The sequence below is a fragment of the Alexandromys fortis genome, unplaced genomic scaffold (assembly GCF_014885135.2).
Source record: "Alexandromys fortis isolate MF-2015 unplaced genomic scaffold, M_Fortis_MF-2015_v1.1 scaffold_25, whole genome shotgun sequence".
NCBI lineage: Eukaryota > Metazoa > Chordata > Mammalia > Rodentia > Cricetidae > Alexandromys > Alexandromys fortis.
In genome coordinates, this window is record NW_026067904.1 from 4197247 (window position 1) to 4207161 (window position 9915).

Consider the following 9915-nt stretch of genomic DNA (forward strand, 5'->3'; position numbering starts at 1 on the left):
ACTTGACTGAGTTACAGTGTATATACAATAGTGCACTGGTTCTCAACCTGTGGGTCAAGATCCCATTGGAAAACACAAACATTTACATTATGATCCATAACAGTAACAAAATTACAGCTATGAAGTAGCAACAGAAATAATTTAAGGTTGGGTTTTACAACATGTGGAACTGTATTAAATGGCTGCAGTATTAGCAAGGCTGAGAACCACTGCAATAGTGTTTCTCTGAAGAGAATTCAATGGCTTTTTATAGGATCTTTATCAGCACTCTTGTGAGCAGATGGTGATGTAAAATGTTAATGTTTAACTGTTTAAGAGACTGTCAGAGTAGTTTCCAAAGTAGCTGTGCCACTCTGTTCCTGCCAGCAGTGTTGCAGGTTCCAGGCCTCTCCATCTCACAAATCCTTGATAGCCATTCTAGTGGATGGATAGCATACATCTAATTAGGGCTTGGACTAGGATTGCCACAATGACCAGCAATGCTCAACAGTTTATTATTTTTTTTAATGATTAAAAGCCATTTATTTGATGTGGGAGTCCTTTCTGTGTGTTGTGATTACCATTAATGAATAAAGAAACTGCTTTGGCTTGTTGATAGGGCAGAACCTAGGTAGGTGGGGAGGATTAGACTGAATGCTGGGAGAAAGAGGAGTAGAGTCAGGGGACATCATAGATCTGCTGCTAGAGATAGACATGCGGAAACTTTCCTGGTAGGCCACAACCTCATGTATCAATCTGATACACAGATTGATAGAAATGGGCTAAATTAAGATGTAAGAGTTAGCCAATAAGAACCTGGAGATAATGGGCCAAGCAGTGATTTAATTAATACAGTTTCTGTGTGGTTATTTTGGGGGTCTGGGCGGCTGGGAAACGAACAAGCGGCCAAGTGGTTCCTTGCAACAATTGGCGCTCAATGTGATGGACTAAATACATGTAAAACCTGAGAAAGCTTGAAAAGGAATTCTAGAAAAAAAATAACGCGGCTCCTTGTTGTTTGCTGGCGGTGTGCCTCTTGCTTCTGGCTGCTAGGGAGCGGGTCACACTTTATAACTGCTTTTACAGTATAAGAGGCCAGGCCCAAGTGGGCTGGTATCTTAAAAGCTATTGGCTGAAGGAGCGGAATGTGCTCCCACAGCATTTATTTGTCTTCTTTAGTGAAGCATATGCTCATTTCTTATCCATTCTTAGTCAATCAGCTTTACTGAGGTATAATCTATAGATAAAATCCAACTAATTCAATAATATATGCTAATAAAAATAAAAATTCAGAAAAGTCTGCAATGCTGTAACCATAACTCAGTTACCACACAGACACTGTCCATCGGAACACTGCTAACTAGTTCACTCTATCCCTTTGCTCACTTCCCTCCCTCTCACCTCCCTCCCGAGTCCCTAGACATTACTGACTTGCTCTGTTACTACACTTGTCATGTCCAGGATTCCGCACAGAGAGAACCATAAATGTGTGGCTCCGTGAGTCTGGCTTCTTTTCCATCCATGTTCTTCTTCTTCTTCTTTTTTTTTTTTTTTTTTTGGTTTTTCGAGACAGGGTTTCTCTGTGGTTTTGGAGCCTGTCCTGGAACTAGTTCTTGTAGACCAGGCTGGTCTCGAACTCACAGAGATCAGCCTGCCTCTGCCTCCCAAGTGCTGGGATTAAAGGCGTGCGCCACCACCGCCAGGCTTCCATCCATATTCTTATGTGCATGTGTACTGATGCCGGGGCTTTGGTGCTGTGTAAGAGCAGCTTATTAAACAGGCACAGCACAATCAGCTTATCCAGTCACCATTTGACAAACATCTAAATTTTCCCAGTTTTTGGCTATCAGGAACAAAAATTCTATAAACATTTAAGTACAAATCTTTGAATAAGCATACACTCACTTAACTTGGTTAAATACCGAAGGAACAGGAGTGGTCAGTTGTGAGTTAGTACATGTTTAATTTTGTAAGATTCTGCCAAACTGTTTTCCAAGTGGCTAGACATTTTGTAGCCCCCCCCCCCACGCCAACACTAAGAGCTCTGCTGCTTCACAGTCATCCAATGCGAGGCACTCAGTCACTAGCTTCAGTTACTCCGTGGATATATGCTAGCTTACTGAGGTGTTGATCTTCACTGGTCCAAGGATGAGAAACGATATGCATCTTATGTACTTCTTTAGCACTTAGATAGCTTTTATAGTTGGGTATCTATTAAGTACACAATTAAAAAATTAGGCTCTTAATCTTTTTATTATTCCGTTATAGGAGTTCTTTCTACATTTAGGATATGAGTCATTACAAATACATTATTAAAAATATCCTTATGCTCTTTGTGGCATTCCATTTGATATTAGTGATGCCTTCTGAAATTAAGTTATTTTCAATTTACATTAACTGTTTTTTACAATTAGCATTTTTTTCATGACCTGAGAAGTTGCAAACTGTTTCTCCTATGTTTTCTTTTAGAAATTAAAATTTTTATATTTAGATCCATGGTACATCTTGAATTAATTTTTACTTAAGAAAGCAATGGTCAAAGTTTATTTTTTCCCCGTATGCTGGTACTTTGGGGCTAGCTAGATAACTCCTATGTGAGACTGATGACCTGTTTTTGATCTCCAGGTCCCAGGGTAGAAGAAATAAGCAAATCCTACAAAGTTGTTTTCTCCCTCCATACTGGTATGTTTATTCCAATTCATGTCCCTATTTAATTACACACTTCTGTTAAAAAAAAAAAAAACTGTCTATATCTGTCTATCTAGAAATGACTTTCCAGACAGTTTACTTTATTCATCTACATTATGTCAACACTATACCATCTTGATTAATGAAGCTTTATAATAAGTTGTGAGATGATTTTCCTTTCTCTGGGGTCATAATTGCTTTAAAAATCCTTAAACCCAAGCGAGGCAGTGGTGGCGCACACCTTTAACCCCAGCACTCAGGAGGCAGAGGCAGGCAGATCTCTGTGAGTTCGAGGTTAGTCTGGTCTACAAGAGCTAGTTCCAGGATAGGCTCCAAAGTTACATAGAAACCCTGTCTAGAAAAACAAAAACAAACAAACAAACAAAAATCCATAAACCCTTTGGATTTCCCCATAAATTTTATAATCAGGCTCTCAAGATTATATAAAAAAGTACACAAGGGTATTATTATTTCTTTGCATATATATATAGTATCACTTAGGGAAGAAACGATGGTACTGAAAATATTAAGTACTTCAATTTGTGATCATAACGATTTTTTATTTATCTAGTTCTTTAAGATCTCTCGGCAATATCTCATTTGTGTCAATATCTCAGTGTGTTTGACTTAAATATATTATGTTGAGATGGGGGTCTCACTATGTAATCATGACTGGCCTGGAACATCCTATATAGATTAAGGTAGCCTCAAGCTCACCCAGTCTGTTTTGACCTCCTGAGTACTGGGATCAAAGGAGTGTGACACCTTACCCAGCCTTACAAGGATTTTCTTCAATCTTTCCTCTATCACTTTTTGTAGCTATTGTAAATCAACATTAAACAACAACAACAACAACAAAACCCACTAGTGTCTAAGCTGGGAAGGTGGATCACTCAGTAAGTGCTTGCTACATAAGCACAGGACCCGAGTTTGGATGCCCAGTGCCCACAGAAGAGATGAGCACAGTGGCACATACCTGTAACTCCAGTCCCGTGGCGATGGGGGCTGCGAGGCAGATCCCTGAAGGCCAGTGGCTGGCCAATCTAGCTAAATCCATGACTTCCAGGGTCAGTAAAAGACCCTGTCTCAAACATTAAAGATAGAGAGTGACCAAGGAAGACGTGACATGATTTTCGGCACACACATACAAACCTACACAAACACATACATAAACTACAGACCCATGAAAAAAAATGTCTATTGTCAGTATTCAGACATACAATGAATTTTTGCACATTGATCTTGTAGCCTATTATTTTACTAATGCCACTTATTCTGACAGCTTAACAAAAGAGTAACGTTTTCTGTGTATATGACCATATATGAATAAAGGCAGTTTTATTTCTGTCTTTTATGTCCGATTGATTTTTTTTCTTTCTGAAACAGGGTTTCTCTGTAGCTAAGGAGCAAGTCCTGGAACTTGCTCTGTAGACCAGGGTAGCCTTGAACTCACAGAGATCTACCTGTTTCTGTGCCCCAAGAGATGGGATTAAAGGTGTGCACCACCACTGCCCAGCTACTGTTTACTTTCCTGGTCATCCAAACCAGGAAAAAAAATTATGAAAATGGACAGTTTCCTAAGCTTTCCCAAAGCCTATTTTGGTCCATGTAGACAGATTTCTTTTTTTTTTTTTTTTTTTTTGGTTTTTCGAGACAGGGTTTCTCGATGGTTTTGGAGCCTGTCCTGGAACTAGCTCTTGTAGACCAGGCTGGTCTTGAACTCACAGAGATCCGCCTGCCTCTGCCTCCCGAGTGCTGGGATTAAAGGCGTGCGCCACCACAGATTTTTAACAATGTTATTTAACTGGAATGTATTAATCATTACCCATTAGACTATTTGGGAATTCATTTATGTGTTTCCTCCACACATTTATTCTTTATTTATATGGGAGGGTTGGAGTTGCTGAGGAGGAATACCAGAGATCTGAAACATTCAAGATAAGCACCGTGCCACAAAGTTATATCCCAACTACGAGTCCACTCATTTTCAACAAAACAGAATCTGGGAGCATTAACTATTTGTACTTCCTAACTTTGAACATACACTTTAATTCCTGGCACGCTTAGGACAGACCCCAGATCATCTCTCCTGAAGCAGAGAAATATCTACGTAGGTGAAAACTTCCTCTCTTCCTCCATCCTCCTCTTTTATCTTGACTAGGATCTCATGTAATACAGGACAGTCTTGGATATACTATGTAGCCAGGGTTGGTCTTTAACTCCTGACCCCCTTTCCTCTGCCTTCTAAGAGTTGGGGTTATAAACTTGTACCACCATATCCCATTTATGTGGTGCTAGGGATGGAGCCCAGAGCTTCAGTCGGCTGGGCAAGCACTCTGTCAAGAGAGCTGCATTGACAGCTGCTTAAAAAGAAGGAACCTGAATAACCATGAAGCCATTATATCATGTTGTACTGGTTAATCCCAGGCAACATTTTTTTTTTTGAAAATGAATTTGATTTACTTAAGAAAATAAAAGGAAATGGAAAACAACAACAAAACCCGATTTGAAGAATGAAAAGAGAAAGTTACAAACAAACTGTTCAGGAAAAATTTCAAAAAACTATTAAGTTTTAAGCTGGTCTTGAAACGTGCGGGAGGCATCAGAGTGTGAGGGTGATCTAGAAGGAAGTCTTAGCATCAAGCAGCACACTGCCAAGCTCCAAAGACAATCTGCTTTTCTTTTTCCATAGGTACAGCTAGCTCTCATTTCTTTCCCTTCAAAAACCAATGTTCTTAGCTCCAGCTCTTATGCTAAAGACAAAACGCTGCCAGAACTCTTTTGGGGTAGGCAGTGGTCTCACAATGTCCATGGTCTTGTACTTGCTTTCTAGCCAAACCAGCTACATTGCTTAAACTAATTAGCTTTCTCCAACTGCTCAAGTGCTTGGGTCACAGATGTGCATCACTAGCCTAACAAGAAATAAAGAACTTTAGAGGCTCTAAGAGAAGTTGTTGACTACAACCTTGCACTATATCCATTACAGTAAGTATGTACCTACAAAGGTTTATGAGACACACAGGACCTGAAACACAGCAGAAAAGAAAGTCAGCAAAGACATTCAAAAAATGGCATTTAAGCCGGGCGGTGGTGGCACGCCTTTAATCCCAGCACTTGGGAGGCAGAGGCAGAGGCAGGCGGATCTCTGTGAGTTCGAGGTCAGCCTGGTCTACAAGAGCTAGTTCCAGGACAGGATTCAAAGCTACAGAGAAACCCTCTCTCAAAAAACCAAAACCAAAGGCATTTAAGATGAGTCCTCAAGGAAGAACAATTAGCCAAATAACTAAACCTGGAAAAGAAGAAAGGCAGTGCCATCAGAGAAATGGGAGCAAGACCTGGGCCAAGTTAGCAGGAAGTAGTCAAAGCAATAGAAATGAGCCCAAAATAGTAAGGCCACAGTTCACTGGTGGGTAATATCAGCCAGGCATGGTGGGACAAACTTGTGATCCTAGAACTCTCTTGAGGTAGGACAATCAAGAGTTTGAGGCCAGTCTACTACATTATGAGCCAATGCTAGGGCTGGGGAGAAGGAGGAAAGAGCAGAGAGAGAACACAGTTAATTACAACTAAAGATGCCCCAGCCTTTGGCTTGAGAGGCGACTAAACAACAGAAGCATTTGCCATAAAGAATACTGGATTGTGATGAAACAGACCAGGAAAAGGACTCTATTCCAGCTTGCAATGTGTACTTATTATAGTGTGAAAAAAACATTTGAAGATTGTTCACTAGCCTTGATAATTATTAGATGGCGGAAGAGGTTTGTCTGGTGCATTTTAGGATATTTAGTATCTCTTAGTTGTGACAACCACAAATGTTATGGCCAAACATTGTTATAGGCAATATCACTCCCCAATAAGAACCAACCAACCTACATAACTCAAAGGATATATTACAACAACAACAACAAAAAACCCGAGATGCAAACGTGAATATATACTTTTCAACCATCTTTTCCAGGACTGGGGAAACAGTTCAGTCAATAAAGTACTTGTCAGCCGTGCCTACTAAGAGTCCCAGACTCAGCGAGGGACGCTGTATCCAAAAAAAGGTGGACAGCTCCTGGAGAAGCACACATGAGGTTGACTTCAAACACACATGCACAAAGACAGACACAGACACATGCAATTTACTTCTCTTTTCCTAGATCTTAAGGTGCTAAGAAGTAAAACTGTCCCACTCACTGTGGGGTTCTCTCATGCAGCTATTACTATACCTATACCGAGAGTTAATTAAATGTTAACACATTTAAAAAATGATTTTTATAAGCATGATTTACTAAAGTTGCACTTACCCTAGAATATATAAGCGATTTTTTAAAAAGAGGGAATATGCCTTATTTTAAAACAGCGTATCCTTTCCTCGAAGTCAGTAGGCTAGTGATTATCAGATGGGATTTGCTAATCTGAAGTTAGTAACATTCTTAAACAGTAAGCAATATGAAAGAAATGAAACACATCTTACCTGTGGCAACTTGGTTTATCAAGCCTGTGGAACCACTGTTTGCAATCTGTGAAGGTGCCTGGCTGAGCCCAGGGGAAGGGGTTCCTAACCGAGGAAACTGCTGGGAACTCATTTCCACCTGCAAAACAAGCCATTCATTCCATTATTACCAGATTCTGAAATTAGAACCAATATTGAGAGATCGAAGCATCTTTGGTAATCACAACATCTCTCAGAAACACAAATACAGCTTCATTTATCTAAAACAGTGAGTTACGATCAACGGTGTAGACATCTAATTGAGGACTTCAATGTACTACAGCTAAATTAATAATGACAGCCTTTATACAAGTGTTGGAGGATACTATAGCCTTCCAAAAATACTCTTGGATCGCTATATTTTTTAAAAAGGATACTGAATATTAAAAAGCCGCCAAATGTTAGTTATTATCATAAACATAGGCTATCTATGTAAAATTTTATGGGAAATACTTTGATTCTTTTAAAGACTCAAGCCTCACACCAAGATAAACAGAACCGTAATTAGTATGTCATAATGCCCAGCCCCAAGGAAGGATCGGAAATCTTACATTAAGACCCGATGCTTGCGGAATCCTCAAACGCTTTTCCGTAAAGGCCTCCATTTAAGGATTTCCTTTCTTCCTCATCACGGACAACCCCCCCAACCCGAGACACGGGTAGGATTCGAGACCTTTTCCAGTCTTTAAAATCGTCTTCCACTTTTTCCTTCAGAGTCAGGCTTCGCCGATCTCCCGTCTACCCCAGTTAACCCCATTCCTCCTCCGAGATCCTAGGACACACGTTTCCAGACACTCCGGGTGTCGAGGCTCTGTCTGCCCGGGAAAACCACCTACGGAGCCCTCTCCGCAAGATAAGCAATGTGCCTTTTTATCTGTGGCCGCCACGGAGGGCTCGAGGGGCTCCGCGGGCACAGAGGGAACGCGATTCGGAACGCGTCCCCGGCCCGCCTCGGTTCAGCCCGCCCGCCAGACTCACCCCCAGGGCCAGCCGCTCCGCTCCCAGTCCTCTTACCACCCAACCTACCCTTGCCTCCCCCGCCCGCCTATTGGCCAGACGCGAGGCGCATCACTGGACCCAGCGCCAATCCGCAGCTGCCTGCGCGTTCCGGGCCCGCCCCACCCTCCCGCCGGCCGCCAGCCAATAAGACGCCAGCCCCGCTGGGGGCGGGGAGCAGCCTAAACTCCGCGGCTGGGCCAATAGACGGGAAAGAGAGGCGATCCCCGGCGAGAAGGGCGGGCATCCGGGAGGCTCCGCCCCGGCAGGGGTCTGAAAGCGGCGGGCGCAGGGCCCGGATGTGGAGAGTCACTTTAAACTGCTCCAGCAGCCAAACTCCCTAGGCCGCCCTCCCTCCCGCTGCCTTCCCTGCGGAGGCCCGCGTCCGCCACGCCCCCACGCCCGGGGCTGCCCACCCACCCACCCACCCCTCGGTGTTTCTCGCCCTTCCGAGCACCGAGCACCCAGGCCTTGCCGCCGACTCAACCGCTCTGCTCAGCTCGCTAAAGAGCTGGAATCAGGACTGCAAGAGCTGTGCGGCTCTGTCCTTCCCCGGGGACGAGCACCGGGACTGGCCATGCAGTCCCGCCCCCTCGACTCCTCCCCTCCCTCCCGGCTCTCGTTCCGCCATTACCTGGGCGCGGCCACGCCGCCTCTAGCTTGCTCCTGTGCGCTCTCCGCCTGTGGGGCTAATGTCCTCGGGCTCCGGACCCGCAGCCACCACCGGGCCGATTGCACTCTGTCCCCCACCCCTCACTCCAGCGCCGCTGCTTCCGCCGCCGTAACGAGACTTTCTCTCACTGGCTGCGACAAACCCCGCCCCTCTCCCAGACAGCCACTCCTCGCCTGGAGAGAGCAGGAAGGCCGTCGGTCCCGCCTCTCGGACCCACAGAAACCCCTGGGAAATGTAGTCCCTTGTCCTAGGAGGGCGGGACTTGGGAGACCCGACGCGGGCTTCCCATTCCTTCGCAGCCGAATCTGAAGACTGTTTATGCCATTTCTTTTTTTGGGGACTGAGAAGATAAAGGATTCTGTGCTTTCGTCTCAGCTGGAAAGTACTCGGTTGCATTTTTACCCCGGAGGTGGAGGCGGTGCGATGCGCAAAGAGTAAAGGAGGTTGATAGTGGCTGCCCCAGGAGCCCGCGGTATCCACCTTCTGCCCTTCTTTCCTCCTGCATGTAGGTCTTGGCATTCTGGGATCACTGGAGGGACTGAGCCCCACAGGAGCCGAGCACCCTCCTGAATCGGGCTCAGTACACACAATTGGAGAAGGCAGCTCCACTTTGGATTAAGTCTTCCGGATTACAAGGAGAGGGGTGGGGTGTTGTTTTGTTTATGGTGGAAGTTTATAGAGTTTATGCCTTTGCCAGAGATGGTGCTATGAAATTTTTGTCTGTTAAGAGATTACGAACTCCTCTTCGCAGAAGATGATTTAGAACTAGTGTTTTGTGCTTTGTTATGTTAGAAAATAAATGGAGACCATCATTGTCGATTATTTCTGACGTGAATGGCTATGAGCCAACTGCTTGGGAAGAAAAGAGTCGCTCCTGCCTGCTGGAGTCTCAAGTATTCCTCTTCATACTGTTTTCCTTTCTCACATCACCCTTTAACTCTCTGGCTCCTAAGAAAAGCAACATGTATATGAGCTGGCGTGCTGACTCCACCATGTGACAGCACTAGGACATGACACATGTGTAACAGGTCTGCCTACACCGCCACATGACGGTGTTAGGACATAGCACACGCGTATATAGGTATGCCCATGCCGTCCC

General features: G+C 44.1%; 1 protein-coding gene across 3 annotated transcripts in view; it reads right to left on the reverse strand.

The window, feature by feature from the left end:
- The window catches only part of Sap130 (Sin3A associated protein 130), a 70579-nt gene extending 61656 nt beyond the window's left edge, over window positions 1–8923 (reverse strand). Inside the window, exons 1-2 of one of the 3 annotated variants that reach the window (XM_050135091.1) lie at window positions 8778–8923; window positions 7130–7247 (exon numbers count right to left, since the gene is read on the reverse strand). In XM_050135091.1, coding sequence (XP_049991048.1) covers window positions 7130–7241 — 112 coding nt within the window. In that variant the 5' untranslated portion in view covers window positions 7242–7247; window positions 8778–8923. Of the gene's footprint in view, window positions 1–7129; window positions 7248–7698; window positions 8130–8777 lie in introns of those variants that run through there. The other 2 variants (XM_050135092.1, XM_050135089.1) reach the window with 2 other exon arrangements.
- Between the last annotated feature and the right edge of the window lie 992 nt (window positions 8924–9915).